This window comes from Erpetoichthys calabaricus, chromosome 3, assembly GCF_900747795.2.
Source record: "Erpetoichthys calabaricus chromosome 3, fErpCal1.3, whole genome shotgun sequence".
Classification (NCBI taxonomy): Eukaryota; Metazoa; Chordata; class Cladistia; order Polypteriformes; family Polypteridae; genus Erpetoichthys; species Erpetoichthys calabaricus.
This window is the reverse complement of record NC_041396.2, coordinates 94,682,424-94,701,172: the sequence shown is the minus strand read 5'-3', so window position 1 is coordinate 94,701,172 and position 18,749 is coordinate 94,682,424. Positions and strand designations below refer to the sequence as shown.

General features: G+C 39.2%; 1 protein-coding gene across 4 annotated transcripts in view; it reads left to right on the top strand.

Annotated features, from left to right (window-relative positions):
- zc3h11a (zinc finger CCCH-type containing 11A) overlaps window positions 1–18,749 on the top strand; it is a 42,468-nt gene that overhangs the window by 12,641 nt on the left and 11,078 nt on the right. For 3 of the 4 annotated variants that reach the window (XM_051924598.1, XM_051924599.1, XM_028797169.2), the window contains 8 exons: window positions 4,753–4,863; window positions 8,177–8,257; window positions 8,829–8,933; window positions 12,025–12,117; window positions 12,301–12,399; window positions 17,632–17,697; window positions 17,795–18,298; window positions 18,403–18,470. In XM_051924598.1, the coding sequence (XP_051780558.1) occupies window positions 4,753–4,863; window positions 8,177–8,257; window positions 8,829–8,933; window positions 12,025–12,117; window positions 12,301–12,399; window positions 17,632–17,697; window positions 17,795–18,298; window positions 18,403–18,470 (1,127 nt within the window). The remainder of the gene's footprint in view (window positions 1–4,752; window positions 4,864–8,176; window positions 8,258–8,828; window positions 8,934–12,024; window positions 12,118–12,300; window positions 12,400–17,631; window positions 17,698–17,794; window positions 18,299–18,402; window positions 18,471–18,749) is intronic. The other variant, XM_051924600.1, reaches the window with a different exon arrangement.

The window sequence follows — 18,749 nt, the reverse complement described above, 5'->3', positions numbered from 1 at the left end:
ATCGCGCTTCGCCTTTCGCGGCTTCACTCCATCGCGGATTTTATATGTAAGCATATTTAAATATATATCGCGGATTTTTTGCTGGTTCGCGGATTTCTGCAGACAATGGGTCTTTTAATTTCTGGTACATGCTTCCTCAGTTGGTTTGCCCAGTTGATTTCATACAAGGGACGCTATTGGCAGATGGCTGAGAAGCTAGATTGCTTACTTTTCTCTCTATCTTGCGCTGACTTTCTCTGATCCTGACGTATGGGGATTGAGCAGGGGGGCTGTTCGCACACCTAGACGATACGGACGCTCGTCTAAAAATGCTGAAAGATTATCTTCACGTTGCTATCTTTTGTGCAGCTGCCTGCTGAAACGACATGCTGCACAGAGCTTCGCATACTTAAAAGCTCGAAGGGCACGTATTGATTTTTGACTGAAAAACAAACTCTGTCTCTCGCTATCTCTCTCTCTCTCTCCCTGCTCCTGACGGAGGGGGTGTGAGCTGCCGCCTTCAACAGCTTTGTGCCGCGGTGCTTCGCAAAGCCAAACAGCCCTATTGATTTGTTTGCTAGAGATTGTTTTCTCTATCTATGTGACATTCTGTGCTCCTGATGAGCACTGCTTTGAAGAGGAAGATATGTTTGCATTCTTTTAATTGTGAGACGGAACTGTCATCTCTGTCTTGTCATGGAGCACAGTTTAAACTTTTGAAAAAGAGACAAATGTTTGTTTGCAGTGTTTGAATAACGTTCCTGTCTCTCTACAACCTCCTGTGTTTCTGCGCAAATCTGTGACCCAAGCATGACAATATAAAAATAACCATATAAACATATGGTTTCTACTTCGCGGATTTTCTTATTTCGTGGGTGGCTCTGGAACGCAACCCCCGCGATGGAGGAGGGATTACTGAACATTTATTTTATTGTCTATTAAGCTGTGAGCGCAAGTTCTTCATTTTTTCTAATTAAAAATGTGAGCTACCATATTAAATGTCGCTTGTTCACTCTCCATATTCTTTCAAATAATGTCCACTAATTTAATTAAAAAAAAAAAAAAAAACCTGAACTCCTCAGTGTAGCTTCTCTTTTAATTTCTTTGCCAGCAAGGCCCACTTTCACAGCAGGTTTAGCTGGATAACGTCTTCCATTACTCTCCATGCACAGGATGACTCCTCAGGTTCCTTTTTAACCGCTTTATTATTCCACTGGCCTTAATGTAAAGGACAGTATTCCCAGTGTTTTAGATCTCCTGATGTCTATGTAGCTGCTCTCTGCTCACATAACACCAGGTCAGGTTGGGGAGCATGCACTCTAACAGTATTGTTGCCGCCCTCACTGCACAACAAAACAGCTCTGGAGTCTGGTTGGCAAGCCCCCAAGCAGACATGCAGTCCAGTCCCACCCTCTAGAACTGACCATCGAACTCCCGCAACCAGGTGTTACGTGGGTGTCACCTTGGCTTGGTCTAGCTGCTTGTGTCCTCAACAGTGAGGATCCGGCAAGCCAGGTCACCCTTGGGGATTCGCGCCACATGGCCGTAGTACCGTAATTGGTGCTCCCTCACAATGCAGGTAATATGCCTCATTTGGGACTCCATCAGCAACCACTCATTTAACACAAAGCCAAACCAGTGGTACCCAAGGATTCTCCGAAGAGATAAGGTACCGAAGGAGACCAGTCTTATTCTTAGGTCACACTCTCTGCAAACAGATACACTGCTGATGGCTTTGCCCAAGAGGTCATTAAAGGCCTGGATGTTGTTGTTTTTTTTTTTTTTTTTGATCCAAGACACTTGCAAGCCCAGACACTTGGATCCCTTGCTCAGTCTCTCGAGAGCCCCGATCAGAGCCTCCATTGACTCTGAACATCACAGCATCGGCAAAGTCAAGTTCAGTGAATCTCTGTTTACCAACAGATGCCCCACAGCCGCTGGACCCCACAACCCTGCCCAACACTCAGCATGATGCCCCATATAGAAGCACTACAACTTAATTACTATGAAGTTTAGAAAACCAGATGTTGAAGAAAAAAATTATTTTTTTGAAATCACCCAATTTATTGATAATTGTTTGAAGTGAAAATTGGCCAGTTTGGAATGACAGTAAGTCAATCGGAACATGACCGATATATACAGTGGTGTGAAAAACTATTTGCCCCCTTCCTGATTTCTTATTCTTTTGCATGTTTGTCACACAAAATGTTTCTGATCATCAAACACATTTAACCATTAGTCAAATATAACACAAGTAAACACAAAATGCAGTTTTTAAATGATGGTGTTTATTATTTAGGGAGAAAAAAAATCCAAACCTACATGGCCCTGTGTGAAAAAGTAATTGCCCCCTTGTTAAAAAATAACCTAACTGTGGTGTATCACACCTGAGTTCAATTTCCGTAGCCACCCCCAGGCCTGATTACTGCCACACCTGTTTCAATCAAGAAATCACTTAAATAGGAACTGCCTGACACAGAGAAGTAGACCAAAAGCACCTCAAAAGCTAGACATCATGCCAAGATACAAAGAAATTCAGGAACAAATGAGAACAGAAGTAATTGAGATCTATCAGTCTGGTAAAGGTTATAAAGCCATTTCTAAAGCTTTGGGACTCCAGCGAACCACAGTGAGAGCCATTATCCACAAATGGCAAAACATGGAACAGTGGTGAACCGTCCCAGGAGTGGCCGGCCGACCAAAATTACCCCAAGAGCGCAGAGACGACTCATCCGAGAGGTCACAAAAGACCCCAGGACAACGTCTAAAGAACTGCAGGCCTCACTTGCCTCAATTAAGGTCAGTGTTCACGACTCCACCATAAGAAAGAGACTGGGCAAAAACGGCCTGCATGGCAGATTTCCAAGACGCAAACCACTGTTAAGCAAAAAGAACATTAGGGCTCGTCTCAATTTTGCTAAGAAACATCTCAATGATTGCCAAGACTTTTGGGGAAAATACCTTGTGGACTGATGAGTCAAAAGTTGAACTTTTTGGAAGGCAAATGTCCCGTTACATCTGCCGTAAAAGGAACACAGCATTTCAGAAAAAGAACATCATACCAACAGTAAAATATGGTGGTGGTAGTGTGATGGTCTGGGGTTGTTTTGCTGCTTCAGGACCTGGAAGGCTTGCTGTGATAGATGGAACCATGAATTCTACTGTCTACCAAAAAATCCTGAAGGAGAATGTCCGGCCATCTGTTCGTCAACTCAAGCTGAAGCGATCTTGGGTGCTGCAACAGGACAATGACCCCAAAACACACCAGCAAATCCACCTCTGAATGGCTGAAGAAAAACAAAATGAAGACTTTGGAGTGGCCTAGTCAAAGTCCTGACCTGAATCCAATTGAGATGCTATGGCATGACCTTAAAAAGGCGGGTTCATGCTAGAAAACCCTCCATAAAGCTGAATTACAATAATTTTGCAAAGATGAGTGGGCCAAAATTCCTCCAGAGCGCTGTAAAAGACTCATTGCAAGTTATCGCAAACGCTTGATTGCAGTTATTGCTGCTAAGGGTGGCCCAACCAGTTATTAGGTTCAGGGGGCAATTACTTTTTCACACAGGGCCATGTAGGTTTGGATTTTTTTTTCTCCCTAAATAATAAAAACCACCATTTACAAACTGCATTTTGTGTTTACTTGTGTTATATTTGACTAATGGTTAAATGTGTTTGATGATCAGAAACATTTTGTGTGACAAACATGCAAAAGAATAAGAAATCAGGAAGGGGGCAAATAGTTTTTCACACCACTGTATACTGTATATTTTTTTTTTCCCACGTATACTTATGGAATGACTGGAGAGCTGAACGTTAGTAGGGTTTATCCCTGGATTGGGCCCAGGGCTGTCTGAATAGCCTTCAGATTCCTGCAGGCCTCCATAAAATTATTTCGATAACAAAGTGGATTGGTTTATGCTGTCTTTGCTTATACCATCTGCTTTGACTATTTCAGAAATTTACTTACTGATAAATTCCTAGAATTTTGCTAACAGCAATTTTCCAGTTACCCTGTTTTTGGTGTTGTGAAAAAAATCTGTGACACTGTCAAACTAATGAAAATTTTTCTTTGTATTACAAATGTGTGTTGTTGCGAAAATGTCTTGTTGCACTACTTGATACCCGTGATTGCACACTGTTTCTACAATTTTGTAATGTTCTGCAATTAATAATGCAGATCATTGGGTGAGACAACAGGTGGTTTAATCATTGTGATTTTACAATTTGATTACTAGCCACTCATGCGCAGAATACAAAATATTTTAACAATTTCTTTGACAGATTAGTTTTTTTTCCTTCTTTGTTTATGGGGTATTGTTTAACATAGTAATAATTAAAATTATATCTTGGGTGTTAGGACTCCATTCTACCCTTTTACTATTTTGCTAAATATGTCTTGAGTTAAACATATTTGCATCAGATTTAGTTATGCAGGATGTTTATATTGTCTTCTCCTCTGCAGGTTAGATACCTAATTGAATATTATTTTATGAAGTGTTTTTTTTATGTCTTTTTTTTTTTTTTTTATACAATTGACATCAATTTATTTCTTAGAAAAGTAATCAGTGTTATCGGTATCAGGTCATCTCATGTTTACACATAGTACAGAACAAGTTGAAAGTGTATAATTAAACAAGGAATTAAGTAAATACTGAAATTTGTGTAGAAAATTATTCTTAACATTTATACAGACATTTTGGCCACCCATGGAAGCAATTAAAATATATATATTTTCCCCATGATCAAACAGTGCTTTTTGTATGTTTTCAGATCAGTTTTCTGAGGAGGGAGAAGAAGGAAAAACTGGAGTGGAAAGTTCAGATGACCCACCAAATTCGCTGCAGTTTATTTCAGCAAGGTCAATTGGAAATTCAAAACAAGGTAAAGTGTGTTTTGTGGTTTTCTCTTTGCTATTGTTAGTTTCTTATTCCCTGTATCTAAGAGCATCTAGGACAGTGTACCAGGATTTTGATTACTATGATTTATGGGAACTGGTGAAAGTCTGCATATATTTTTCACTTTTCGTTTGTGATTTGAACATAGCTAGTTGCTTGGAAACAGGCTAATATGCTTGTGGCAATATACAAATTAATGGCTTATTCAGAACATTAAGATAATAGTAGATGGATATATGCAGGTATTTACAGACGTCTGTGAATAACGAAAAGCTTTAAACATTTGTGTTTTCTTGTTATCTTTTTCTGTAGAGAAGGGCTCATAAGTTTTCTTTAAATTTTAGTCTAAGGAAGAGCTCCTGGAAACATTCATTCAGGACCATGTTTTAAATACTCTTGTAAAAGTTCTGGGGCCACATGTATAAATGGTGCGTACGCACAGAAATCTTTAATCGGTATACAGTATCAAGTACGCTGCCTCAGCCACAGCAAAACTGTTCAAAGCCTTTCCTGTACGGAACTCGCAGTTCAGAAACAGTTTCGTCCCAAGAACTATAAACACACACAATCAAGTGCTCCTTGTAGAACTGTTTGTACTTATAAGTACAATTACCCCACTGTAAACTTGCACTACAGTTATAAAATTGCACAACCTGCGCCACTTTATAAAGCGCGTATGATGACGATATCATTTTTAAGATGAAATGCAGCAAAATATGTTGATTATAGTATACAGATAAAACTTTAACTTCATTTAAATAATTTGTATCGTTAATAATTAAACGTGAGGACACGGTGCCGCAGCGCTAGCTAGTTCACAGATTGTTCCTGCCTTGCGCTGTATTCTTGCTGGTGCTGACGCGACACTGGAAGGATAGACGGGTAGAATAATTAAACATGTACTACAAAGATATTTCAATGTTCCTTAAACGTTTTGAAGAATCGGTGTTCTAAGCTTACAGATGGCTTAACGTCTATTACAGAGCTGATTGTGTGGCGATTAGGTGTTTGGAGAAAGAAAAGTAAGGACAGGAATTGGAGGTTAGTATGTTTGAAAGAGACAGTACTTCTGTAATTATTTCATCGAAGGTCGCACATGGCGCAGCAAGCCTCTTGCGTGAGATATGAACAATCAATGCGCCACCGTGTTCCCATGTTTAATAACATGCTTTCATTCCTATCATCATGAAAAAGATATGACGTGTACATCTCAGTATTTTAATTATTCAGAGAGCTGTAATATCACGAATGTAATGGATTCTGTGTCCTGTTGGAGAAAGAGAAAGAACGGAAGCACGTAGTGATTCACACACACAGAGCACATAGAAGATCAAACACAGAACAAAGCATTTAACATGCTACTTTATTTACGATGGGATTTGAGAAACTATTAAAATAAACTATTTTAAAATGAAGTTTATGATGTTCTACTTTAATGACAAAATAAACTACGTGATTAAAGTGGAAATTTCGAGATTAAAGTTGGCATTTCGTGCTTTTTTTCCCCACTGTGTGCCTATTTTTTTTCTCTACCCTAATAAGCTGTCATGTGACACTCAGATGGTGGGCTATGAGTCGCCTTTTCACGCCGACTTTGATATGTGACAACTTCTTTTTTTATTTCGGGCACTGCGCGACTTTGTGAACTTGAGCATTCGAGTTTGTCCGACACTATGTCACTCAATCAACTTCCTTTTGTTGATTATACCACTGTTTAAACCACCAAATAGTACGTTTTTCCTTGCCTCCACTTGGTATTCACTGAAATTCTTATATTTTTCCCCCATGCTTTTCCCATTGTCTTTTCACAGAAGGCTGAACTTAAGGGCTATTTATATTGATTTGCATATTCATAGAGGCATACTTCTGGAAGGAGTTGGGGCGGGACAGAAGGCGCGTGCACGTGCGTTACTTTTCACGCTGATTGGGATTTATGTAGCGGAAGAACGTGGAAGTTTGCGTACGCACAGATTCCTGCATCTGGATTTTTCTGTGCGTACGCACATTCCCACTTTTGTGCTTACGTCATGTTATAGTGTGAGTTCTACGCATGGCATTATACATGAGGCCCTTGGTCTTTCAGTCCTGTTATGTTTATCATTATAAATGTCTTTATGTCTGGGCTTTGATTGTGCCATTGCTTTTCTTCCCCAGCATGTCCATATTTGCTGACACTGCTCTGAATTAATGGAAGGTTAGGTCAGTTTTATTACTTTTCAGTTAAGGCAACACTGATAACCTTTTGGCTTTTCACATTTGGTGTTAGTAGGCTGTACTTTTCTTAGGGATTTACAATACACAGTGGTCCACTTTTGTTAGTATAAAAATTATGTGTGTTGGGCATTTGAGAATAAATTGACTCCATTCTTCAGCAAGACTAATGTGTTGCTTTAGGCATGGTTTCTATTACTTGCACACCTTGCTTTCCTTAAGCATGTGTAGACTTGCGGCAATAACATCCAGCTCCATTATGGACAGCCTTTTGCAGTTATGTTCCTTACTAAGTTATGCTCTTGAGTAGTGGGGTTGCGCCGACATTTTTTTATTTTATTTTTTTTTTTTGCTACCTCCTTGGCGATAAAATTCCTGCTGTGGATCTGAAGTTAAAGCCAGGCAGACAGAGTACAAATCTAGTGGTTTTAATGGATTATTGAGGAGCAGGTAAGGAGTAGGCATTTTGCTGTTATTTGGGTGCGCTTAAGGATAACCTTTTGGTTGATAATTTGTACAAATTTTGTCTGTTAGTGTCAACAGTGTTAGAGTTGTTGATTTTGTGTTCAGTATCCATGTGTGGAAAACTATGCCACACTGAGACATCTCTTGGATATCATTTACTTGTGTGTGATATGTGGTGTTGGATGAGACCCAAAAACATCCTTCCAGACTAAGGACCTGTTAGGAGAACTTACACTTCAACTTAAATCAAGCATCCGTGAAAGAAGTGGCTTGCAGTTTTAAGCAGAGGACTTCCCATATCAAAGCAAAGTAGGAAATGCCACACTGTCCTAATTTACAGTGTTCCCTATAGAAGTCCAGTCTTGCAGCAAGAAAGGGGTACTGTTTCATCTCTGTCTTGTCTGTAGTGAAAATATGTTTTCCACTTCGTCTTTTGTTTGCCAGAATGGTGCAGTACATACAGCTCACCACAAACAATGTTCTATAGCGATCATACTGCCAGTATGTTTTGAGTATATGGCCTTTGTCCGTGAATTAAGGGGTGGAACAGTAAAAATTGTTCTCTTATAAGTAGATATGGTTGTGTTGGGTTATCTAATAAATTGCTTATTTTGCCTTTGCAGATAGCACCTTCAATTTCGGTATTAAAACACTTGAAGAATTAAGACTCAAAAAGGCAGTGACACAGAGCCAAAAGAAAACTGGTACTTTCTCTTCTACACTTAATTGTGTTTTGTATTGTGCTTGATTGAAGTGTGCATGTTGAAACATTTTAGGAATTTTACTTGAACTACGTTTTACTTGTTATAATTATGTTGGCAGTTTTTTCTTTACACTTTATTTCCATCCATCCATCCATTTTCCAACCCGCTGAATCCGAACACAGGGTCACGGGGGTCTGCTGGAGCCAATCCCAGCCAACACAAGGCACAAGGCAGGGAACCAATCCCGGGCAGGGTGCCAAGGCACCGCAGGACACACACAAACACACCCACACACCAAGCACACACTAGGGCCAATTTACAATCACCAATCCACCTAACCTGCATGTCTTTGGACTGTGGGAGGAAACCGGAGCGCCCGGAGGAAACCCACTCAGACACGGGGAGAACAAGCAAACTCCACACTTTTATTTCATTAACTGGAATATTTTATCCTTTCAATATTTTCCTTTCTTTTACTGAAATCATCTTAATTGCTCAGAGCCTAATTTGGGATAATTGCAAGGGGAAGAAACTGTACTGTATCTATTGCTTGTTTATCCTAAATTTACAGGTGACGGATTGGATTCTTTGAATTCTGGTCATGAAAAACATCAGGCAGCCATGGAGAAAGCAAATTTGAGGACTGTGTGCCTGAGTTCTTCATTTACCAAGGAAGGTCAGAGTCATTTATTAAAATTTAAGATATTTTAAGGCATACTCCACCTAAAAAATGTTATGTTCCTTGTGCCATGTAGTTTGTAGTGGTGGCTGAGAAAAGTTTTTAATTGCATATTTTCATGTAGAACATAACAGATTTTAGTGGTTGCCAGTGCTATCAATGCCAAGCAATATGGAAGACATCCATGGGGTGGGAGAAATCTTGCATTACTCTGTTAGCATAATCCAGATGTCCTTTATTCAGTTGGTTCCTCAAAACCTGCAATACGCATGTTTTTTTGCTAATTGTTAAGTACTTCTAGAATTATCAACATGTAGATTTACGATATTTGTATGTGCCAATAATTCCAGAAATACTGTTGAGTGTTGAGTCAAATTGCTGTTTACTTTGTTTTGAACAAACTTTGAGCTGCACATGAGTAACAATAGCCACAACATGTGAACATGCTGCACATGCATCAGGCAAAATCTGAAGGTCAGCTGTTTGTTTACAAAGTAAAAAAGGCTAAGACAAAATTGCTGGACAATTTTTGGTATTTTATAAATATCAGCCAGACTGGTATTTCAAGTCTCAAAAAGAGGACATCGTTTACGGGGGAAGGGGGAATCCTCTGGTCACACATTATCTGTTCATCTATCATTTTGTTGTTTTTTGAAAACAATATCAATAGATCAACTCTAACTGTATTGTGGAAAGACAAAAAAAAAAATAGTCACTAACAGATTTAATTGCATCTGCATGATTCCCTGCCCCCAAATTTAATTCCAGCAATGCTATAAGCCCAACTTGCGTGCCTTTTAAATGGGAAGGCAGGAATGCCATTCAGAGCAGAATGGAACGTGAGGTGGGCACAAAAGAAAGAGGGTGGGAGCAGAAAGACATAGGATTGAGTTTTGTCAGTTTGATGGGGAGGTATATTATACAGTAGGTTCTGCGTGGGGCAATCAATATAAACCACTCCCTCCCCTTTGGTAGGCTTTAGATTTCAAACATTAGCTTGTAGCAAGGCAGTGAGGTTCTCAATTATGTGGCACAACATGTGAAATGTGAATTTGTGCGGCGCACCATGTTGCCATGTGATTGGGTGGGGGAGGGTTAACCGTTATTAACCTCGGAAACATTACTGAAGCAGATATCAATACCAAGTCAAAATTTTAGCTGCGTATGTATATGTGTGTGTGTATATATATATATATATATATATATATATATATATATATATATATAATATATATAATTGTGTGTGTGTATATATGTATATATATATATATATATATATATATATATATACTAGGGGGCTGCGCTCGCCCACCCCCGGGTTTGGTTTACCGGATATACAATTTAAAGAGATTATTTTCATGGGAGTTGTTGCATATGCATTATTTTTACTTTTACTGTAAAACAGTGTTTCCCAAACTCGGTTGGTCCTGGGGATCCCCTGTGGTTGCAGGTATTTTTTCTCCAACCAGATTCCTAATCTGTGACAATACCTGATAACACTGATCTCATTTAATTAGCTGATATTCTTTTTTCTTTTATTCGACATTCAGAAAAGCATAGCAACATGATTTTTATATTTATAAGACATTTGGAAATATTTCTGCTTTTTCTATAGATTTAAATGCTTAACTCTTCTTTGTTGATTTCATTATACTTTGCTCTTTCTCTGTGCAGTTTTTCCCATTTTGTTGTATCTTAATAATGACAATTGAAAATGAGCAGATCAGACACCCAGGCAAACACTGAATAATCAAAGGCTGCAACTACTTTAGAGTCAGGCCCTCTATTTAGTAAATAATGGATTAATTAAACAATTAGAAGACCTAGAAAAGTAGAATGAAAATCAAGATGAAAACACTGTTAAAAAGAAAAAAATATATATTATTCCTATATAACTGCTTGGTGCATTTTAATTTTTTTTTTTTAGCAAACTTACTTTTCTAATTTCTATATTGTTCCCTAAACACAGAACTTGGGAAATATCAGTTCACTTAATTAGCCCAGGAGTTCAATTAAAAACAGAAGCTGGTTGGAACAAAAACCTGTATCTACAGGGGGGTCCCTAGGACCGGGTTTGGGAAACACTGCTTTAAAACGTTTGTAAAAACAATACTTGACATGTCCTTTATTTCCAGCCCCGGGCGTGGTTAAATCTATTTTTCCCAGAACGTATAACGCTGCTCGCGTTGGATCAGCTGCTGTCTTTCTGCTGCTGTCAAGCTGCCTGTTCTGTTTTTCGCGCAGAGTGTCGATAATTTCAAAGCCTGCACAGCAGCTGTCCTTTTGCCACTTCACGTCTCTGCTGCTTGCATTGTAAAAGGTGCGGGGATGGGTGTTTGAGAGAGAGGGGGGTGGCTGAACGCAGCGTAAGGAGAAGCGGTTGGATCATGTGCTGGCGAGCTGTGTGTTCTGCTTGTCGTTGTTTTAAGAGCTGGGAACACATGAAGTGTGTCTGCCAACAGTATTCCAACAACTGCTAGGTTAGATGTCCGTGAACTTGTTTTAAATGTTGTCTTACTGCCTTGTCTCACGGGGCATCAAATTGTGATTGCGTCTCATTTCCCTCCCAAGATTTATTTATATATATATATATATATATATATATATATATATTCACGGCATTCGAAGTCTGTGTCACAATCTGTTAGTGTGGGTGGTTACCTACCAGGTAACGCTTTGTGGTTGGCCAGCAATCTGCTAACATCCGCCACGGTGCCCTCAGTTTGTGAAGAGCAGATCATAGAATGGTTGCAATAGTTTTACTGTCAAATAAATGCAAAGAGTACACGACACGTGTTTCGCCCTCATTCTGAACCACACGCCATGGCGCAACGTTAGGGGCATCGCCTCTGACGCTGACGTCCGAGGTTCGATTCCCGAGAGGGAGTGCAGTGGAGTGTGTACACCTGATGAGCCCAGAATGAGGGCGAAACACGTGTCGTGTACTCTTTGCATTTATTTGACAGTAAAACTATTGCAACCATATATATATATATATATATATATATATATATATAAAATCTGTAATAGTTTTATATGGCAGCACCTCTGACAGTGTTCTGTTCTTGCTTTTTTTTTAATGTTTCAATAGAAGGTATTCTGCCAGTGAAATGCACCATTGCACAAAGGTTAAGCAAGAGAAAAGCTGAAATTGATGGGGATGGTGTGGTAATCAAAAAAGGTAAGTGTGGACACAATAAGTCTTCTATATATTATAAAATGAAATTAAGCTTTTTCAAGTCTAAAATATCTTAAAACATCTAAAGGATTTTATTGGATGGTAGAAATTGATTGAGTAAGATAATATGATTGCCCATTGAGATCAGAGTTTAGATTTGATATTTGCTTTACTTTTCTTATTTAGTTTTTCCAGCTGAAACGGAGATAGTCCCAAAACGTAGTCTCATGGAGAGACTAGGCCGGAAGCTGGAACCTCTTGAAGATGGCACAGTTTCTAAAAAAGGTATGTACTTACTGGAGGTTTGCAGTATCACTGTTTAGGGAATTGAATGTTTTTGTGAGCAAACTCCTGTAGTATAACTGATAGTTTAACATCTTAACTGAGGAAGCGGAGTTAAATTTTCTATCCATGCTCATTAAGCAGACTGGAAAGCTGAAAATTAGAAAACTTACTCAAACCACCAGAATTAACACTAAACCAGCTGCAAATTAATCATGGTACTACATAAATAAGGAACAGCAAGGTCATTTTTCAAAAACATTTGTAGTTCACCTAACCTCTATTACAAAAGTAGTTTTCTTAGCTATAAATTCAAACATTTTTAACATTATAACTTGAGCACACAGGCTTCTACCATTATACTTTAGCACAAAGCTTCCAACATGTTAAACATATTTATAAAAATATAACAGGCAATTACCTACTGCCTACTTTAATGTAGCTTTACAGTTTCCAAATTCCACATTGTTTGTTATTGCCATTGTCATTTTTTTCATTTATTAAAAGTCAGGTCATCTGTTCAGTGCAACTTGTGTGTGTATACAGTGCATCACTTTTTCAACATTTTGTTATGTTACAGCCTTATTCCAAAATGGATTAAATTCATTTTTTTCCTCAGAATTCTACACACAACACCACATAATGACAACGTGAAAAAAGTTTACTTGAGATTTTTGCAAATTTATTAAAAATAAAAAAAACTGAGAAATCACATGTACATAAATATTCACAGCCTTTGCCATGAAGCTCAAAATTGAGCTCAGGTGCATCCTGTTTCACAGCCTTTGCTCAATACTTTGTCGATGCACCTTTGGTAGCAATTACAGCCTCAAGTCTTTTTGAATATGATGCCACAAGCTTGGCACACTTACCCTTGGCCAGTTTCGCCCATTTCTCTTTGCATCACCTCTCAAGCTCCATCAGGTTGGATGGGAAGCGTCGGTGCACAGCCATTTTAAGATCTCTCCAGAGATGTTCAATCGGATTCAAGTCTGGGCTCTGGCTGGGCCACTTAAGGACATTCACAGAGTTGCCCTGAAGCCACTGCTTTGATATCTTGGCTCTGTGTGCTTAGGGTCGTTGTCCTGCTGAAAGATGAACCGTCGCCCCAGTCTGGGGTCAAGAGCGCTCTGGAGCAGGTTTTCATCCAGGATGTCTCTGTACATTGCTGCAGTCATCTTTCCCTTTATCCTGACTAGTCTCCCAGTTCCTGCCGCTGAAAAACATCCCCACAGCATGATGCTGCTGCCACCATGCTTCACTGAAGGGCTGGTATTGGCCTGTTGATGAACAGTGCCTGGTTTCCTCCAAATGTGACGAAGAGTTCAATCTTTGTCTCATCAGACCAGAGAATTTTCTTTCTCATGGTCTGAGAGTCCTTTTGGCAAACTCCAGGCCGGGCTGCCATGTGCCTTTTACTAAGGAGTGGCTTCCGTCCGGCCACTCTACCATATAGGCCTGATTGGTGGATTGCTGCAGAGATGGTTGTCCTTCTGGAAGGTTCTCCTCTCTCCACAGAATACCCCTGGAGCTCTGACAGAATGACCATCGGGTTCTTGGTCACCTCCCTGACTAAAGCCCTTCTCCCCCGATCGCTCAGTTTAGATGGCCGGCCAGCTCTAGGAAGAGACCTGGTGGTTTCGAACTTCTTCCACTTACGGATGATGGTGGCCACTGTGCTCATTGGGACCATCAAAGTAGCAGAAATTTTTCTGTAACCTTCCCCAGATTTGTGCCTCGAGACAATCCTGTCTCGGAGGTCTACAGACAATTCCTTTGACTTCATGCCTTGGTTTGTGCTCTGACATAAACTGTCAGCTGTGGGACCTTATATAGACAGGTGTGTGCCTTTCCAAATCATGTCCAATCAACTGAATTTACCACAGGTGGACTCCAATTCATTTGCAGAAACATCTCAAGGATGATCAGGGGAAACAGGAGCTCAATTTTGAGCTTCATGGCAAAGGCTGTGAATACTTATGTACATGTGATTTCTCAGTTTTTTTTTATTTTTAATAAATTTGCAAAAACCTCAAGTAAACTTTTTTCACATTGTCATTATGGGGTGTTGTGTGTAGAATTCTGAGGAAAAAAATGAATTTAATCCATTTTGGAATAAGGCTGTAACATAACAAAATGTGGAAAAAGTGATGCTGTGAATACTTTCCGGAAGCACTGTATATATGTGTATGTGTATATGTATATATATATTTACAGTGGGGCAAAAAAGTATTCAGTCAGCCAGTGTGTGTGTGTGTGTATAAATAAATTAGTCGACATGTTGACTTTATTCTCGACATTTCCACTTTATTCTCATAGTTTATTTTGTCATTAAAGTAGAATGTTGTAAACTAAACTTCATCCTAAAATCAAAGTTTAATTTACTAGATTTTCTCAAACCCAGTCATAAGTTAATGTGGCACATTAAATGCTTTGTGTTGTGTTCCCTGACCCAGTTGTTACTCGCTATGCGCTTCTTAAGCTGACTTCCTCTACACTAAGAGGAGGTGCAGGCAGCTATCGCCGCACAGAATCCATTCACTTCATGATATTCCTGCTCTCTGAAAATTTAGAATGCTAAGATAAATACTTTATCATTTTCATGATGAAATGCATTAAAGCAGGTATTAAACATGCATGGTAGTGTGGCGGTAGTGCTGCTCCTTCGCAGTAAGGGGTCCTCAGGTGTATGTTCAGTGTAGAGAAGTTTATTGCAGGTGTGACGAGGCTCCAAATAAAACTGGAGGTATGAATGGGTATCACACAGGTTTAACTTAAATATTGTGTAAATGCTGGGTTTGTGATCTGGTGGTCGGTGACACGAACACAGAATTAATTCAGTGGATGTTCTTCTGAGTGGACTTTCTTTATTGCATGCGTGCTGTCTCTGTCTGATGTACCAAACCCCCAATTCCTATCCTTCCTTTTTCTTTCCCCACTTAACCAATCGCCACACGATAAACGTCTTTGTGAAATTAAAACTAGTTATAAACTTAGACCACGGAGTGTTCAGAACTTTAAAAAGATCTTCGTTATACATGTTTAATTATGCCAACCATTCAGGGTTGCGCCCATCCCAGCAAGTATTGTGTGCAAGGCAGGAGTAAATCCTGAATGTGGCGCCAGCACATCGCAGGGTGAATATGAGCAATACATACGCTAGCTAATTATTATTATTATTAACCATTTCTCCCATATAAGTAACATTTCGGGGACTGCCTTCTTCTATCTTCGAAACATTTCCAGACTTTGTCCTGTTCTTACGCAACACAGTACTGAAGTATTGTTTAATGCTGAGTCACGTCACGTATAGATTAATGTAATGGTATTCTATCTGGCATCCCACAAAAACTTGTCAGTCGCTTAGAACTTCTTCAAAATTCTGCTGCCAGGATATCCTGCTGTTGTAAATCCACTGAACATATTACACTTATTCTCTCTCAACTTCACTGGCTCCCAGTTAACTACAGAATACAATACTAAATACCGCTCTTAACAACATTGAAAGCTCTCCACAACCTCACTGACCTCCTCCAGACTTACACTCCTCTTGCTCACTCAGATCTTGTAATTTGAGAGTATTCAGTCTGGCAATATGGTGCAGCCTTAGTTTGTGGAAGACAGACACAACTAAAGACATGAGCATAAAATGATGGTTGTCAATTTCAAACTGTGTTTCCTCAATGTGCTCCTTGAGAAAAAACATCAAGTTTGAGAAATGTTAACATCTATCAACAATCTACATAGTGACTAAATACATTTAGCCAAAATGTTGTTTGGAGGCTCACTTGAGCACATAAATGCATAGCTTTGCTAGCTTAGCCTGGTTTAGCTAAAGTAAAGATTATAAAACGGGATTTTCTAACGCCAAATATAACCAAAACAATTGTTCAGCCTTACCTATGAAATGTAATCCCCCGGGATCTGGTTTGGAGCGTACAGCAGTTTGTACAATTCCAAGCAGCACATTATTCATTACTTCACTCCACAGCAGTGCCACCCAAAATATGGGGGCGACGTTGACGTACGATTCTGCTAGTCATGAGGCGTCTAGTTATTCTATGTCAATGTTTAAATATGTCACCATGGCAATTTGCTGGCGCACATGCTTTACGTCAAGTTTAGTTTACAGGTTGGGTTGTTTGGGCGCCACTTACTGACTTTGGGAAGCCGCTGGGTTTGACTGTTGGGTGCTGTACGCATGCGCTTTTGGCACAGGTTGCGTCTGGCATCCGTGCATATATACAACCTTCGTAAACATTACTAAATGAAGGTTTTATATGCGGTGGTGTGCGCGTTCGGGCGGCGGTTGTATTGTGACCTGAAGTTTAGTTTACAGGTTGTGTTGTGTTGTTTGGGCGCTACCTACTGAGTCTGGGAATCCGCTGGGTTTGACTCTGGGGCGCTGAGTCGCAGTGCGCGTGCACTTCGATGCGTCCTGCATCCGTTGTCCTGCGTCCGTGCATATATACAACTGTCGTTTAGTAATATAGATTGTAGATGTGCTGCTTTGGTGTTTAATGCAGCGTTAGCACTTTGCACTTGTAGTTAATACTCCCAAAGCCGTGTGATGCACACACTTGAGTTGCTGAAGAAGTCTGTTCAGGTTCTGAAGGTACAACAATCTGAAAAGTATCATAAATATTGCTTCTATGTAAAATAATGTTTCTATTTAAACAAAAAAAAAAAAAAAGCGTGACTAAGATGCTGCAGGGCAGGTACTTCGTGGTGCAGATATAACCTGTATAATTCATAAGATTGTTTAGTTCAAGGTCAAATTAATTGAACAATGGTTAATTAACTTCCCAAAATGTCATATTTGAAAATATAAAATTGACTAATAACTGAACAGAATGTTAAAGTAGATCACAATAGACATTATCTAGCCATGGGACTGTTAGTATAACTTCCTTTCTAACAAAACCACTGCTGATAGGATTATTATCCTTGTAGAGGAGAACTTTAAAGGGACAGAAATCGTGAGTGATCCCAAGATACTTTGTATGGATGTGTGTGGGTTTTTTTTATTTTCAAACGACACTGCTGCATCATAAAATTTAAGCAGGCCATAAATTATCACAGTGAAGTTTAAGTCCATCTGTTCTGCATTCACAACACTTAAATATTTATAGATTTTTTTTATTTCTGCAACTCTACCCCTATCCTTTATCCAAAAACCATAGTAGCCAATTTTAATGATTTGCTTTGTAAATATTAATTTTTGTTCATTCACAGGTCCAAGTTCAAGGTCTATCAAAGATCGACTTGGTATACCAGCTTATGAGAGAACAACTGAAACAGGTTAGCAGTTAAATAATTGTGTTAATTCTGGGTGAAAATGGTGTACAATTTGCATTTGCCATTCACAATATGATTTGTACTGTGGGCATTCCAACAGATAATGGCAGTCCAGCAAAAACAAAAGGTGATATACATGTGAAAACATTGGAGGAAATCCTCTTGGAGAAAGCCACAAAATCATTGGGTAGTGGGAGCCGAAACAGATTTGCTCAGGCCTCATCCGGAGTTGATGAAATTCTTGGGCGGAAAACCCAAAATTCTTCAAATAATAACAGAGTGAAAACTTTTTCAGAAATGCTTCATGCCAAGAAACACCGCAAAGAACACAGTAAGATTGTTGGAAGTTCCCAAGCTGAGTTGATGGCCTCAAATAGTGAGAGTGAGAGTGAAAGCTCTTCTCCCCAAACTGAATTTATTGAAAAAGGCTCTTTATGTACTGAGGAGGTTCGAATAAAGACACTAGAAGAGATCCGCAAGGAGAAAGCAGCTCGCTTGCAGGCATCCACTGTGGGTGGAAATGCAGAAAAAATTGTAACTCGCGAAGATCAGAAAACTCAACCCATTATCAAGAGGCGAATACTAAGAATTGGCAAGACTATAGGTATGTTACTTCTTAGTATTGTTTTGTACTTGTCTTTCATAATTTCCCTAGAAAATAAGGAATTGGACATTACAGTCCTTGTTTATATTAATTTTTTTTTCTAGTACCTATGAAAAGCGGGAAGAATGTACAACAATGTGAAAACATGACTTCTGGGCAAATTACAGAACCTGTAAGTTTAAAAAATTTTTAACTAAATTTTGTCATTTTAGACATTATTAACCTAAATGTGGTCCGCACTTAATTTCCACACTTTAGTGCTGAATTAGCATCAAATTGGACTATTATACAGTCTTGAGCAATAGCAAAGTTTGGCCACTTATGTAAGGTGCCTTGTTAGAGCAAACAATGATTTTTATGAACTCTGAAATAATAGTCCTAAATTGACAAGATTTGGAAAATTAACACATCAGGTGTGTAGCATCTGATATCTGAATTAAATTGTCTTGTC